Source organism: Myodes glareolus, chromosome 6, assembly GCF_982192425.1.
Source record: "Myodes glareolus chromosome 6, mMyoGla1.1, whole genome shotgun sequence".
Lineage (NCBI taxonomy): Eukaryota > Metazoa > Chordata > Mammalia > Rodentia > Cricetidae > Myodes > Myodes glareolus.
In genome coordinates this window covers 95,851,135-95,867,824 of record NC_142031.1, presented here as the reverse complement: position 1 = coordinate 95,867,824, position 16,690 = coordinate 95,851,135, and the positions used below count along the sequence as shown (strand labels likewise).

Sequence of the window (16,690 nt, the reverse complement as noted above, 5' to 3'; positions counted from 1 at the left end):
TATATATATATATATTTCTGCTCTTTATTAAGGTATTGTGTTTGTGCAGCTCATTGAAAAATGTAATGTATAATTAAGAAATATAGGTCAATAGTCATCTATAATAGTCAAGCTTGTAGTCATGATAGTTAGGTTTTCTAGATATATAGGGATATATTTCAGTTAGATAGGTAGTCTTCAAATCTTTCAGAGACCTTCATAATGTGGCATTTAAAATGTTTTAAGAACTTAGGACTTTTCATGACAATGAGACACATCTACTCCTGGCAGCACCAATTACTTCAAAAGGAAGATAGGCATTGAAGAGGCTTTTCATGGAGTTTGTTAGCCACTTGGGCAGGAAACTGTTCTTGCCTAGACTGCTTGATGTTATGCTGAATGAACTGAACATGCAGGACCCAGAGAGAAATGACTGCTGAACTTGCCTCAAGGTGAGACAGTCCTTCAGGGTTCCTGCTTCATGAAAGAGTCTGCCAGACATTCTGCAGGACACAGAAGAAAGCGACTGATGGACTTTGCCATTACAAGGCAGAACAGATCTTCAAATTTCCTGCTTCATGGAAAAGTCTGCTGGATACTATAGGCCTGTGGGCTGAAGATTAGATGCCCCAATGTTACAGGAGAACCTTGGGTGACTACCCAGACAGTGAGATGTCTCTGTCATTTCCAGAGTTTTGGAAGTTGCTTACAGTGCACTTCCTGTTTACTTAGGTAATATTATATCCTTATGGAGTATTTGATGGAGTTGAAGATTAGAGAGTTATAATGATAGTTTTCCTTAGTTATGATAAAAGATAAATTAGTTACAAATATTGTAACTGTAATTCTTGTTAGATACCTGTTTTGTTATATGTAATTTTTCTGTGTTAAAGTTAAAACCTTCCTTTTTATTTAAACAGAAAAAGAAAGGTGATGTGGTATTCCCCTCTGTATGCTATGAATATCATTGGTTAATAAAGAAACTGTCTTGGCCTGTGATAGGATGAAAAAATAGAGCTAGGTGGGGAAAACTAAACTGAATGCTGAGAGAAGGGAGGCAGAGTTTGGAGATGACATAGCCACCGCCAGAGACAGATGCACTGGAACTTGGCCAGTAGACCACAAGCCTCGTGGTAAATATAAAATAATAAAAATAAGTTAAAGTAAGATGTAAGAGCTATCCAATAAGAAACTAGAGCTAATAGACCAAGCAGTGATTTAATTAGCACAGTTTCTGTGTGGTTATTTTGGGGCTGAGCATCTGGGAACAAAAAGTGGTCTTCTACAGCAGGATTTCTCTGTAACTTTGGAGCCTGTCCTGAAACTCACTCTGTAGGCCAAACTGGCCTCGAACTCACAGAGATCCACCTGCTTCTTTCTTCCAAGTGCTAGGATTAAAGGTGTGCACCACCACTTCCTGAATTTGCATTTGGATTCTTTAATAATGCAAGCACAGTGTCCTGGCGAGCACTCCAGAGATCCTGAGCGAATCAGCAAGCTGTTCTAGGAAGAGGTGACTTTCTGTGAAGTGGATGTACTGAAGGAGATGTGCTGAGGTCCTTTGAGAGTCTGTGGAGCTATAGGTATGCAATGTGTGTTTGCTGAATTCTAAATCAACTGGGTTATTATATAAGGAAAAAGGGGTCATCCACATTTTAGTTATTGTACAGAGTTATATTTGGGCACGAAGTGAAATGAAGGACAAGGCTGAACAAAGAGAGGAACATTTTATGCAGGGCCCAGGAGGGAAGAGAGAGAACAAAAGAGAGAAGGTGAGAATATGAAGAAAGAGAAAGGAAAGCAGGGACATTGCAGAAAAGTGACTTCCACTTAGCCCTCCCATTCTCGAAGCCCTGGGCTCTGTGGCAAGCTATGAGTTCCACTTTTGTTCCTGGGTTCATGCGTTCCTGCATCTCATTTCTCTTTCAAAGCTTTGCTAATGAAACAACTCCAAATTCTTACATCATCAAGCGGAATTAAACACTTGATGATTTCCTGTCTTAAAAAGGTCACACATAAATAGGGTACAGTATGAATGGAATCCTGCTGAAGGATTCCTGGGAGATAGAGCATGCCCCAAGAGAGCAAGGTGGTCATGAGTTCATAAAACAGATTACTGAGGACAGGGAGATGTTTCAGTGAGTACACACAGCACATGCACAAAGACCTAAGTTCAAATCCTCAGAACTCAAAGCTAAGCATGTAGCATGCATCTTTATTCCCTGTGCTCCTACACTGATTGGCAGACGGAGACAAGGGATTCTCCAGGAGCATCTGGGTCACCAAACCACATATACAGAATATAGCAACAATCAACAAAAAGACATCTTCACAAGGTGGAAGGTGAGGACAGACTCCACAGTCATCCTCTGAGCTCCTTAGTTACTATGCTACTGCTGTGAAGAGACACTATCAGACAGGGTTTCTCTATGTAGCTTTGGAGCCTGTCCTAGAACTGTCTTTGTAGACCAGGCTGGCCTCGAACTCACAGAGATCAGCCTGCCTCTGCCTCCCGAATACTGGGATTAAAAACGTGTGCCACCACTGCCAAGCGACCATGTCAACTCTTAGAAAGGAAAGCATTTAATTGGGGCTGGCTTACTGTTCCAGAGACTTCCAGTAGTCCATTGTCATCATGGTAGGGAGCATGGCAGCACAGAGGCAGACATGGTGCTGGAGATGTAGCTGAGAGTTCTACATTCTGATTCACAGGCAGCAAGGAGAGAGAGACTGGGCCTGCCATGGGCTTTTGAAACCTCAAAGCCCACCCCCAGTGACACACCTCCTCCAACAAAAGCATACTTCTTGATCCTTCTTATTCTTTCAAAGAGTTCTGCTCAATGGTGACTAAGCATTGAGATATATAAGCCTATGGCAGCTGTTCTTTTCTTCTTTTTCTGAGACAGGGTTTCTCTGTGTGACTTTGGTGCTTGTCCTGGCACTTGCTCTGTAGACCAGGCTGGCCTTGAACTCACAGAGATCCACCCACTTCTGCCTCCCCTGTGTTAGGATTAAAGGTGTGTGATGTGCCACTACCAGTGCCAGGCTGGGGGCTGTTCCTATTCAAACCACTGCACTCCACACATGAACCGTGCCGTGCACACGCCCCCCCCATAGGGATCTTGCCTTTCATAGATGCAACTTGTGCCAAATAATCTCAGACTAACCATTCTTACCATCGTACCTACAGAAATAACAATACTGAAGAGGGGCTGATGACTCAACAGTTAAGAGCACTAACAGTTCTTCCAGAGGACGCAGGTTCAATTCCCAGCACCCACATGACAGCTCACAACTGTCTGTAACTCCAAGATCTGACATCCTCACACAGACATACATGCAGGCAAGACACCAATGCATATAAAATAAAAAGATAAATAATTAAAGAAACAAACAAAATATTAAAGAAACAAATATCTGACCTAGGTTTTTAGCATCTTCCTCCTTCATCCCAATGTTGTCCAGTACGAGTTTCACGAGGTTCTTCAGATTACCCAAGCTGTCAGTCAGACCACCTGCCAAAGGAAAACAGATCGGCATGTGTCCCTCTCCAATGCTGTCCTTGTGACCATCACTGTCATTTCTATTACCAAACAGAAGATTTTAGTTATCACAAAGGGCAGCTAGTGCTCACGACAGTCACATAAACATGGTTATTTTGTTAGAAATGGGTGGTGTACTCAGCTGGAAGCACGCTGTTCAAATATAATGGAATTGAGCAGAAAGATAAAAGATAGCCTATAATCCCAGCACTTGGGGGGCTGAAGCAAGAGGATTGCAGTGGGGGTGAGGCGAGCCTGGGCTACATGAGACCCTGTATTGAAAAAGGGACTGGGAAAGGAGAGGGGAAAGAAGTGGATGGAACTTGGGTGAGGAGGAGATGAGAGAAGGTAAGAAAGGAGAGAAGAAGAAAGAATAGAAGAGAGGAGAGGAAAGGAGGGAAGGGGAAAGGAGAGGAGGAAGAGGGAGAAGAGAAGAGAGAAGTGGAGAGGACAGAAGAGGAGAGAAGAGGAGAGGAGAGGGGAGGGAAAAGGAGGGGAGAGGAAGGGAAGAGAGAAGAGGAAAGGAGAGGAAAAGAGAGAGACACAAAACACGTAAATCCTTGGCAGCTGAAATGAAGGACAGGAAATACAGAGGGGGTAAGTCAGGTTCAGGGATGCACCGAGGAGATAAGGAAGCATTAGCACCGTTACCAGAAGTCTCAGCATCCAGCACTAGCACAGGACCAGCCAGTCTTGATTACATCCTTCGGATGTGCCCATACCTGGCAGCCCCTGAGTCTGCAAGCCGTGAATGCTCAGGTTCTGGAGGTTTGTCACAGACGTGATGTGCTGTTCATCGTCTGTGGTGAGGGGACTGGCTTCCACAGCGAGGGAACAGATGTTCTTACAAGTCCGGAGGACTGAGCTGAGACTTCCAGCCACTGCCGCACATCTCTTGATGTACAGCCGAAGGTTGGTGGCGGAGCTGAATATCTTCCCCAGATGTTTGATGTCTTGTTTATCCAACTTGCTGATATCCCGGAGAGTGACCTCTAGAGTCTTGAATTCCTGCTTCCAGTTGAAGAACAACAACACAGCCCTGCTGGGAATGTAGGTTTCTGAGGGGCCTTCCATGTGGACTCCAGGGTCGTTCTCTACAGCCTTGAGCTGTGAAGCGGTAGCTCTTCCATAGAAGTCCAGCTTCACGAAGTCCAGTGCGCTTACACAATTAGGTAATTGTTCAAAGAAGTCAAATAAGTAATCAGGAATGTACTCTGAGTCGATGAATAAACTTTTGCCAGTAAAGAAAGCTTCAAATTCTTGGCTCAGCGCTGATTTAGATATGCTCTCAGAGAATAAATTGATGCCACACTCCACAAAAGAATTTACATTCTTGGCTTTCAGATCATCTTGCTCAGTGGTGTCTCTCATGCTCTGTAGAGATTCCTGCCTCCAGAGAGGCCTCCTGGTGACAGAAAGCCCTTGTAAGCTGCCGTGCTCAGCCACCAACGCAAGGTGCCTCATGACAGCCCTGGCGGCTCCTGTGGACGAGCCACACGTGTAGAGGAGCAGATTGCCGTACAGGGATGTGATGTCGGAGATGGAAACCATTCTCTTCAAATACTCAGTCCCCTTGCTCACCTCCGCCGGTTCGCTGGAAATCAACAAACTGCTAAGTCTGCGTCCCGCTGTGTACTCTTGGAATGATTTATGAAAGAACTTGTACTTGGCTGTCAGCCTCTGAGCTGTGTACTTACAGAGCAACCCAGTGGCCACGAGGACATCCTCGTTCATGCTGGACAGATCCTCAGGTTCAAAGGCAAACCTGTGGGAGAACACGCCCTCCAGGGCCAGGTCTCCACAGCAGTCTAGGCTCCTGACAAAGTCCCTCTCAGCCCCGCCTCTGTGTCTGTGCTTGTTTTTCTTTATCAGGAGGTCGTAGAAGGTTTGGAACAGCGTGGTTTGTGTGTGATCTTTGAATTCCTTCCTGCCCATCTGGATTGCACAGGTGATCACCACAAAGAGAGGGGTCTTCATCAGATTTCTCAAGCACTTGGACACCTGGATCTGGGATAACAGACCATCAGCCAGCTCCTTTATCAATACTTCTTGGATGAGAACCTGGGCACTGTCTTCTGTCATATCCCCGACCTCGGCAGTCAAGGCGCCAACGTGTCTGATATGTCTCAGGCACTCGGTGGTGGTAGTGACAATGACCATGTTCTTGAAACGATGGTTTTGTTTTATCAGGTCTTCGATTTCCTGGCAGTTCTGGGACTGGAATTCGTTGTAACCATCGAGGAGAAACAGGACTTCCTGCTGCAGTTTCAGCAGCAGAGCCTTGAACCCTGACTTGTTAATGGAGTCAGGGACATTCAGGAGCTGATCACACACTGTTTCCAACAGTCCGCTGCTGGCGCTGCTCAGGCGGACAAAGAAGACCAGTTTGAACCTGTTCAGAGCTTTGCACTCCCCAGAGGCCCAGAGCATGGCAATTCTCTGTAGCAGGGTGGACTTCCCTTTGCCAGACTCCCCTTCAATGAGGCAGGGGCTCTGGAGAGCCTCCAAAAGACTACCCAGAGTTAGCTGTTCCACGCGATGATGACGATGGTCCTTCCTCCACAGGACAGGTTCTGTGAAGGTGCGCTTCAGATTAAAAATGATGTCGATATCTTGACCCAGGGGATAGAAGTTCAGAAAGGCGGGGCTGTCATATAAGTATTTTAAATTCTGAGCCAAGACATCCAAGTCTTCATCCGTGCTCTGATGAAAAATACCTGTTAGAGAAGGGATGATGTTATGGAGGAGTGGGTTCTGCATCGCCTCTGAACTGGCTGGTTTTGTGTCAACTTGACACAAGCTCGAGTCATCAGAGAGGAAGGAGCCTCAGCTGAGGAAACGCCTCCCTGAGATGCAGCTGTAGGGCTTTTTCTCAATTAGTGATCAATGTGGGAGGGCTCAGGCCATGGTGGGTGGTGTCATCCCTGGTTCTTTAAGAAAGCAGGCTGACTAAGCCGCGAGGAGCAAGCCGGTAAGCAGCACCCCTCCACAGCCTCTGCATCAGCTCCTGCCTCCAGGATCCTGCCCTGCTTGAGTTCCTATCCTGACTTCCTTCAGTGATGAACAGCAATGCTGAAGTGTAAGTTAAATAAATCCTTTCCTCCCCAACTTGCTTTTTAGTCATGGTGTTTTGCTGCATCAATAGAAACTCTGACCAAGACATCCTCAAAGCCCAGAGCTCAGGGGGATGAAAAGCAAAGGTGCCGAGAATCAGCTGGGGATGACTTTGACTTTCTCTCCTGGTTCTAAGATACCATGACAGGCTCCAAACACCCATTGGCTTCCCCGGGCCCTCTTCCCCTCATCCCTTTCTCTACCTTCCCTTTCCCTTTTCTTGCCATCAAATCTTACAGCAGCAGATGGAAAATGAGAGGAGCCTTGGTTTTAGTTAAGAAAAGTGAAAGGCTGGGTTGACAATATAGGGTGGGGTAAATTTTAGCCAGCTACACAATTTATTCATTTAAAACAGTTATAATGACGAGTTGGAGGTCCAACTTGATGACAATGAAATGACTGTCCCAATGGAAAGTGCAGAGGTGACTGTTCCATGTCACCGCAGCGGGGCCACTCACTCACAGATGACCGACTGAGGATTGCTGGCTACATGTGGTGGTGTTCTAGTTAAATGTTTTCTTTCAGACAGCATGTTGCTATAGCCCAGTCTGGCTTCAATCTCCCCGTCCACCTTCCTCATTCTCCCCAGAGCTCCCATAGTAGCCGATGCCACCGCAGCCAGCACTCCATTTGTACTTTGAAGGGAGGCTATACTTAACTCACTACTTGTCCAGCTCTGGGGTTACTCATATGGCTCCACTGTCAAAAGTCTGATGTGAATGACTCGAAGTCCCCGGCCAGCCACACAAAGGAGGAGGGTGAGCTGAAATTCCACGGTAGGGACTAGGGGTGTTCTGCACGGTTTAGATCCTTAATGGTGGGACAGATGTGAGCAAAGCAATACTTACTTTGTCCAGTTATGTCCTGATACACAGTAGAGTCCCACTTCTCAAGATACTGAAGAAAGAGGCTGCAGGCCTCTGAGCCCTTCTTCAGAATCATATGAATGATTTCTCGCGCAGCGTCCTGATCTACCTTCTTACAGCAAATATTGGCAACCTCTTCATCGTTGAGAATGCTTCGTGCAAACAGGTCGTCTGAGATTTGCTTGGTAACTATGATGCTCATCCTCTGAATGAGGGATTGGCTGTTCTCCTTTATGAAGTTCACTGAAGAAATGGAGGCAAATATTTGTTCATGTATGTATTTTAATCCACATGAAATATACATATCTGTCACCAGCATATCAAGGCTGCATATTTGTTTTCCCCTTAGGCCCATCTTTAACTATGGAGATGTCAGATGTTTGACAGTCAGGTCCTCAAGAAGTACTCTGCAAGTTGGGAGGTGGTGGCGCACGCCTTTAATCCTGACACTTGGGAAGCAGAGGCAGGTGGATTTCTGTGAATTTGAGGCTAGCCTGATCTACAGAGTGAGTTACAGGACAACCAGGGAAGTTACACAGAGAAACCCTGTCTCAAAAAGCAAAAAACAAATAAACAAACAAAAAGAAGTGATCCGCAAAACTCAGTAGCCCTAACTTTGGTCAGTGAACAAGATGGTTTCTTTGGAGAATGAATTTTGTCCACTGATACGAGAGTCTCTAGTGAGCGCCAGGTGTAGTGGCACCCCCTTTCATCCTAGACTCAGGAGGCAGAGGCAACTGGATCTTTGTGACTTTGAAGCCAGCCTGATCCACAGAGTGAGTTCCAGGACAGCCAGAGCTATATAGTGGGACCCTGTCTCCAAAGGGGAAAAAAACAGAAAAAAGAAAAATCTCTAGTAAAATTACAGTAGTGAAAACATGGGTTTCGAAGTAATGAATGGCCCTGTCCTCCAAGCCCAAGAGCCATTACCATCTTAATCAGAGCCAGGGACCATCACAATATTGCACCGATCAACGTTCTCCTTTAGGAGGAAGAGTTGGGGGGGTCATTAGGCCATCAGCTGAGATCCCAGTTACTCTCTCCTGTGTCTCACTCCAAGTCACCCTGCTTCAACTTCACTCTAACTTTAGGAGGGAATAGAATAGAATAGAATAGAATAGAATAGAATAGAATAGAATAGAATAGAATAGAAAGAGGGTGGAAGGTTAACTGGGGAAGGGACTCTATCTATACATACACAGGGAGTCGTCATTCATGCTGATGTAGGGCTTAAAGGGATGGGGGTGCTTTGTGGTTACCCCTTACCTGGGCTCTGACAAGCAAGATCAACAGACCTACTGGTTCAACAAGCTAGATAGGTGGAATGGTTACTTTAGTCTCTTCTTGGGGCTCCAGCTGGGGTGACAAGATATTTGTTCACAGTTCCCCCAGGGAAAATTAATGCAACAGCATGGAATCGACCACTTGTTAGCATCTGTAACCTTTGCAGCTCTCTTTTGAATATGAAATACTGCCAACTATGTGACAGCCAGTCTCTCTGGGGACAGAATATCCCTTTCATAGCATTTACTGAGCCCAGTAAGGGATTTGATATTTCTACCATGACCAATTTCAAAATAACCACATATGTTGGTCAGGTAACAAAAATCTGAAAAGTCAGCATCTCATCAATGAGAACACGCTATAGCACATATCTGTTTCACCTGGGGAGCTGTAAGGAGAATTCATGTCTGTCATCACATACAAAGTAATGTGACAAAATGTTCAGTTCTTATTTTCCTGTCACCATGCAAAGGAATAGGTGTTTTACCTTTCACAAGTTTTAGTGTTTTCTGAAAAATAACACTACAAAGTATCAGATAGTTTTCAGTCTAAGTGTTCTCATTTCTCCAAGTTTCTAGGGGAGCTACATTGTGTGTGTGTGTGTGTGTGTGTGTGTGTGTGTGTGTGTGTGTGTGTGTGTGCCTCTGCAATGTCTTAATCTATTTTGGAGTTTGGTTTGGTTGACAGTACTGGGGATTGATTGAACCTACAACCTCAAGCATGGGAAGTCAACTCTCTACCACCAAATTACAGTCTCAATCTTGGGCCTAATTCTTAAATACAGACAAAATTGTGCCCAGGGACTGTAGTTCACCGTTTCAGTGACAACTCAAAGGCATATCAGTCCAGGAAGCATGACTGACCGTGCTGTAACTATCAGATGGAAAGATGCTTCTATATTATGCAATTAAAGATGTTGTTCTTTGCTGCTGCTGCTGCTTTAACAGGCCTCCCTATGTAGCTCTGACTGTCCTGGAACTCACTGATGATCAGACTGGCTCTGACTCACTGAGATGAGCCTGCTTCTGACTCCCAAGTGCTGGGATTAAAAGTGTGCAATACTGTGCCCTCATGTGCAACTGGGTTTTATAGTAAATTAAATTTTAATGTTTCGATTCATGGTTAAATAGCCCCAAGTGGCTAGTGGTTACTACACTGTACAGCACCCTGGTATCAAAATGAAAACAGTTCATTTGGGTACCACTGAGGTCTGCCCCGTTTCTCTGAAGTGATTGGATCTGGTGTTCTGAAGTCTTGAGGGAAGGTTAGGATTGCACAGGTGATGATGGCCAGGATGAAGAGTTTAAAGAACAATCCGGTCACTGTGCAAGTCTTGCCCCATTTATCTTCTGCCTTTTTTTCCATAGGCTTGCCGTATTTTTAAATAAATTCTCAAGAGAACATAAGAGTATGTAACTGAGAATCTCACAGATAAATAGTCATCTGAAGATGTGAACTGCTTTTTTATTTAATCCCATCAATATGCACAACTAGGTAGATGTTGTTTGTAGGGTACTTACTTGTTCTCGATCAAAGCACTCCAACTTTTCTAGATCTCAGTAGATTTTTTTTCCAAATGGGAATGCCAAAGATGTCTCCTTCCCATGAAGCCGGTGTTTATCCTAAGAAACTAAGGAAACAAAAACGGAAATGATCTAATGGAAAGACTGAAGTTGCTTCTTCTCAAGTCAATGCTTCTTTCTAGATGAGAAAATGATGATAGCCCAAAATTGTAGTGGCATTTCATTTTTATATAAATAAATAAAGCTTGCCTGAAGATCAGAGAGTAAAACAGCCACACTGGCCAGCCTTACAGACCAGGAGACAATAACACGCGCATTTAATCCCAGTAGCCACACTAGTTTGCCATAGAAAATGGGCAGTGCTTGCCTTTAATCCCAGTGGTGCACACCTTTAATCTGAGAAGTAGAGATGATTATAAAATGGGAGGAGAAGGATCTCAGTCTCAGTCTGAGATTCTGGAAAGAGGATCACCATTTCAAACTCAGGTAGAGGGGAAGAGCCAATGGCGGACTGTTTTGCTTTTCTGCCTTCAGGGTGAACCTCAATATCTGTCTCTGGGTTTTTATTATCCATGCTACACAAAATGTGTAAAACTTGCTCAGAGGTGACTGAAGTCCCTGCTGCAGAAGGGTGAGGACCTGAGTTCTGTCCCCAACAACTGTGCAAACATCTGGCCCTAGCATAGAAAGCAGCTAGAGACAGGCTCACTGGCCAGCCAGTTTCACTAACTAATGGTACCAGGTTTAGCAAAAGATTCTTTCAGGAGCAGAAAGGCAGAGAGAAATTGGGTATCTAAATTCTACATGTACACACACACACACACACACACACACACACACACACACACACACTTGCTCAAAGTATGGCCAAATCCTAATGAGAACCCAAATGTCTGGACTCCTTGCCTAGAGATAGACCATGGTCAAGTGGAACTTCACCAACTCCTCAGGTGCTTCCCATTGATGCCAAACAGAGTCAAGAGAGTAGGGCAGTGGTGGTGCTTTCCTTTAATCCCAGCACTCGGGAGGCGGATGCAGGTGGATCTCTGTGAGTTTGAGGCCAGCCTGGTCTACAAGAGCAGACTCCAAAGCTACAGAGAAACCCTGTCTTGAAAAAAACCTTAAAAAAATCAGAATCAAGAGGACAAATGAGTTTAAAATATCAAAAGATGGACCTGCTGGTTTGTCACCAGGAAGTTAAAGAGCCATTTGAAGTCAGTGAAAGTGGCCTAAGGAAGGCGCCTTGAGAGAAAGAGAAAACAAGGTAGGGATAACGGGAAGACAAGCAAAGGTCTGGTCTCGAGCTAGGATTGGACTTGGATTCAGATCTACCACTGACACGCTGAGTCTATGATGAAAAGGCAGTGTCTGGTACACAGAGTCACCACAGTGCGTTCACTATGGTGGTTTAACAAGAATGGCCCCCAGAGGCTTATATATTTGAATGCTTAGTCATCAGGAAGTAGAACTTTTTGAAAGGATTAGGAGGTAGATGTGGCCTGGTTGGAGGAAGTGCATCACTAGGAGTGGGCTTTGAGGTTTCAAAAACTCAAGCCAGGCCCAGTGTCTGTCTCCCTGCTGCCTGCTAATCCAGATGTAGAATTCTCAGCTGTCTCTCCAGCACCATTTCTGCCTGCATGCTGCCATGAGGATAAAGGACTAAACCTCTGGAACTGTAATCCAGATCCAATTAAATGCTGCCTTTTATTAGAGTTGTGATCATGGTGTCTCTTCACAGCAATATAACAGTAACCAAGACAATGCTACCTTTCCCAGAAGGAGGAAGAATGAATCCTCCACTGGATTCATTGCTGGGTCAGAGTTAAAGTGATAATAGAAAAAAAAGATGAGAAAAGCATTGGAAGAAAACATTAAATTTCCTCTATTTTTACATCAACGGAATCAACTCTCCCCGGACTGGGTCATTTACTCACATGACTACTAAAGCCATCAATTAAAATTGCTGCACAGTTCACCAGGAAAAGATGTCAGATCATTCTGAAGATGCTAAGGGTTATTATTCAGTTTGGATACTGTAAATAATGTTCTTACCAACAGAACGACAACAGATGTTCACTGTTGCCTCGCCTGATCTGGCAACCGCTCTTCACCCCTGGCTCAGACCTCTTGTTATTAGAAGCCCCCCTGAATAAGCCAATCCTAATAATTGGAAAACTGCCCTGAGTCCCCCCTTGTTTCTATGGCTTTTTGCTTTAAAAATGGCTTTTAACAGGCATTCAGGGTCCTTGGCATTGAATGCTATTGAATGCTAAGTGACTCTACCGTGGCAGAATTAAAATCCTCTTGCTTTTACATCAATTGAGGTGTGAGAGTATATTCTTGGGGTGACTCCTCCTTGGTAGTTGGACTCTAGGGTTCAACAATGTAAAGAACTGGGCTGTGGGGTTGGAAAGATAGCTCAGCAGTTAAGAGTACCGTTGTTCCTGTAGAGGGCCTGGGTTCAGTTCCCAGTACTCACATCTGTAACTCCAGTAACAGGGCATGCTCCTCTAGCCTCATAGTGCCTAAGGCACGTACAGGGTGCACATAAAGACAAGCAAGCAAAACACTTGAAATAAAAATAAACAAATTAGAGTTAGAGAGATAGCTCTGCAGTGAAGAGCACTGGTTGCTCTTCCGAGGACTTAGGTTCAATCCCCTACACCCACATGGCAGCTCATAATTTCCTGTAACTCCATTTTCGTGGGATCTAACACTTTCGCACAGACATACATGCAGGCACAACATGAATGCATGTGAAATAAAGATAAATTTAAAAGCAAATAAATATTGGAAGAGGGGGTGGAAAAATCATAAGAGTCAGAAGATCAAGAACTTTGTTGTGAGATTGTATTTCTTAGTAACATCAGAATCTATACCCATGGGTCAGGTAGTGATGGCACACACTTTTAATCCCAGCACTTGGAGTACAGAAGCAGGGGGAATCTCCAAGATTGAGGCCAGCCTGGTCTACGGAGTGAGTTCCAAGACAGCTGGGGCTACTCAAAGAAACCCTGTCTCAAAAAAAAAATCAAAAAAACCAATATATATACATATACCTTCTGAAGTCTCAGCAACATGACCTCCCAAACACGAGTTGAATTAGGAGAACATGAGCAAACATGACCAACTGCACAGCAGGGAAAGCCCTGAGGCCTCAATCCCACTCGAAGAACTACAGACCACCAAGGAAAGCGGGGAACCGAAGGTGTAGCCCTCCCCAGAGCACAGCAATTGGTTGTCCTGTACCACGCGGTTGACCCTGAAAATATGCATACAAGTAACATTGTAAGGACTCAATGGAATGCATTTGGGTATATAGATGAATATACAGATACGTATATGGATTCAATAACAGTTGATGAGAAAAGAACCTATGAATTTGAAGGAGAGTATGGAGGTATAGATGAAGAGTCTACAGGGGAGAAATGTAATTAAAATACAATCTCAAAATTAAATAAATTTTATTTATTATTATTTAGTTCTGTGTAGCTTTGGTGCCTGTCCTGTGACTTGTTCTGTAGATTAGGTTGGCCTCAAACTCACAGAGATCCTACTGCCTCTGCCTCCCGAGTGCTGGGATTAAAGGCGTGTGCCACCACCACCTTGCCAATAAATTTTAGAGAAAAAAAAGGACACATACTACTCTTGCAAAGGACTTGTGTTTTGTTTCTAACACTCATGTTGGGCAACTCACAACTGCTTCCATGGGTATTTGCACTCATGTACACTGGCTTACATGCACACACACGCACACACACACACTAGCACACACACACACACATGCAAACGCATATTTAAAATAATCTTTAAATATAAAAATATTCCTTTTTAAAATTCAACAAAAAATAGGGATGTAGCCAATGTGACCATCTGGATTTTTGGTCATGCTCTGAAAATCCTGCCTCCCACCAAGCTATCCTAAGAATAACTGAATCATGAGGAAGAGATCCTTTTGTTATGGTTGTACCTTGGCAAATAATATTTTCTTATTCAAAACAAGACTTGGCTTACAAAATAGTCAAAACTGGTCTGGTGCACACTGTGTAGCTCCGTCTAGTCCTAAACCCATACTAATTATCTGGCCTCAGCCTTCTCATTGTTAAGATTACAAGCATGAGCTACCACATCCGGTTTAATTGGTAATGTTCTTGCTACTCATTAGATGGCTTCCTCAGAGAACTGAAACTCCTCTTAACCCATGTCTAGGGAGTCATTCCCACAATGCATGGCTGAAGTCAGGGAAAGAACTCATATGATTGGGAGCAGAGAGGCAGCACGTGGAACTGGCATATGTGTGTGCTCAGATTTGGCATTGCAGACTTCAAACTTGAACCCTCATTTTGGTTTGCTAGATGGCTGCTTCTAGACGTGCTACTTGATCTTTCTGGGGCATGCTTTCTTGCTTTGTAATTTTTTTTTACATTGACTGGTGTCTGTGTGTGTGTGTGCACGCCACAACATTTGTGTAGAGATTAGAGGACAATCTGTAGAAGACAGTTCTCTCCTTCCGGAATAGTAGATGGCTCCCAGGGATCAAACTCTGGCCAACAAGCTTGGTGACAAGCGCCCCTACCCCCTGAGCATCTCCTTAGCCTCTGGATTGTGACTTCTTTACTGAAATATTAGTGCTCCTAATATTTGCCCCAAGCCTAGGACTGTTACGATAATTAAACACATGGGAACAGATGGAGCAGAAGTGGTCACTCAGTGTGATTTGTCTACCGTTTGAGTAAATACGCTTTAGCCTAGATCTCTGCTGGACCCAACAATCTTACTGAGCATTCTTAGCGCTATGCAAATAACATATATAAGCCACGCAAACAGAAGTGAAATCCACTTCTGAGGGGCACATTCAGGACTAACGGGAACCCAAAGGACAAAAAAGGGGGTGTTAGGAGGGCATATGGGTGGGGAATACTCAAAGAACATTAAATACTTATATCAAAATGTCCTGGTATTGCTTACAATGAATATACACCAATTAAAGCAAACATTTAAAACTCATGAGCAGTATTACAGATATGTTCTGAGCTGTTAGGAGCAGGACAGCAGACCAGCTTAGATCCTAGGTCCTGCAGCTGATTATTGTCTGACCACGGTGAATCTTTGCCACATTTTCCACCTCTACACCTAAGATCAACTGAGATAATGACTGGAAACACCGTATGGGGTCTGTGGAGTGCTTCCTATAAACACTGGCCCACAAACAGGGATTTCCTTCAATTCTCTAAGTTCAAAGATCTGTCCGTGGCTCAGGAGACTAGATGGACCAAGCGTCCCCCTTGCTGTCAGCTCTGGGTTTCCTTTCCATAGTACCAAAAAGCATTTTCAAAGCTCTTTTGTCTCAGAGGAAATACAAATGCATCCTCTAGGGCTCAATAAACTTTAAACACTAACTCAGAAAATCCCAGTTAAACTCTAGCAGGCCAAGTTAACAACCCTGCTGTTCCAAACCACTGCTGTCCACTCCCCCTTCCCACCCCACTGTCCACTCCCCCTTCCCACCCCACTGTCCACTCCCCTTCCCACCCCCACTGTCCACTCCCCCTTCCCACCCCACTGTCCACTCCCCTTCCCACCCCCACTGTCCACTCCCCTTCCCACCCCCACTGTCCACTCCCCCTTCCCACCCCACTGTCCACTCCCTCTTCCCACCCCACTGTCCACTCCCCCTTCCCCGCCCAACTATCCACTCCCCTCTCCCCAAGCCACTGCCCACTCTCACCCCCAAGATTTCCCTGTAGGCAATCAGCCCAATGGGCAAACCATTCACTGCAGGAAATCCTCATAGACACAAGGTTTCAGTGACTCCAAACCCAAATGTCACCAATTGACTCTAAAGTGACTTAAAATCCATTCCCTGAAGTACCTGGTCAAGCAGTCCAGTTGCCTTCCTCTTGAAGGATGAAGGAAAGTCATTTTAAAAGTAAGTCTCTCTCTCTCTCTCTCCTTTTAGTTTGAAAGCAAGGCAGTTCCTGTTTATCCAAATGTCCTTGTTCAGCGAGAGTACAGAAGAGGAAGTGCCTGATGGGTTTTTCCTTTCTTACAAAGCATAGTAAGGGTGGCTAGGACACACATGCTTGCAAGAAAAATGAGTGACAGAGCAGCCAGGAAGTGAGACTTTGAACTTACTCACCTGTTTCCTGCTTATTCATAAGGTAAAGATTTAATGACTGTTGGCTTTTCTAAGCAAAGGGAATGAGAGTGTTTTACTGGAAACAATTATGAGTGATCACGGCCCAGGAGAGCAGTGTAGCCCATGCTCCAAAGATCCAAAGTGGTAACTGTTTCATGAAGGGCTTTTCTGTTTTGTCTCAGTTTTGGGGTGTGTGTGTGTGTGTGTTTTGTTTTGTTTTTTGAGACAGACTCCCTCTATGTA

The 16,690-nt window shown here is 44.6% G+C and overlaps 1 protein-coding gene across 2 annotated transcripts in view; it reads right to left on the bottom strand.

Annotated features, from left to right (window-relative positions):
- Nlrc4 (NLR family CARD domain containing 4) overlaps window positions 1-16,427 on the bottom strand; it is a 35,472-nt gene extending 19,045 nt beyond the window's left edge. The window contains exons 1-6 of one of the 2 annotated variants that reach the window (XM_087907353.1): window positions 16,181-16,427; window positions 13,368-13,570; window positions 10,306-10,415; window positions 7,484-7,744; window positions 4,244-6,238; window positions 3,402-3,494 (exon numbers count right to left, since the gene is read on the bottom strand). In XM_087907353.1, the coding sequence (XP_087763479.1) occupies window positions 3,402-3,494; window positions 4,244-6,238; window positions 7,484-7,744; window position 10,306 (2,350 nt within the window). In that variant the 5' untranslated portion in view covers window positions 10,307-10,415; window positions 13,368-13,570; window positions 16,181-16,427. The remainder of the gene's footprint in view (window positions 1-3,401; window positions 3,495-4,243; window positions 6,239-7,483; window positions 7,745-10,305; window positions 10,416-13,367; window positions 13,571-16,180) is intronic. The other variant, XM_048416234.3, reaches the window with a different exon arrangement.
- Between the last annotated feature and the right edge of the window lie 263 nt (window positions 16,428-16,690).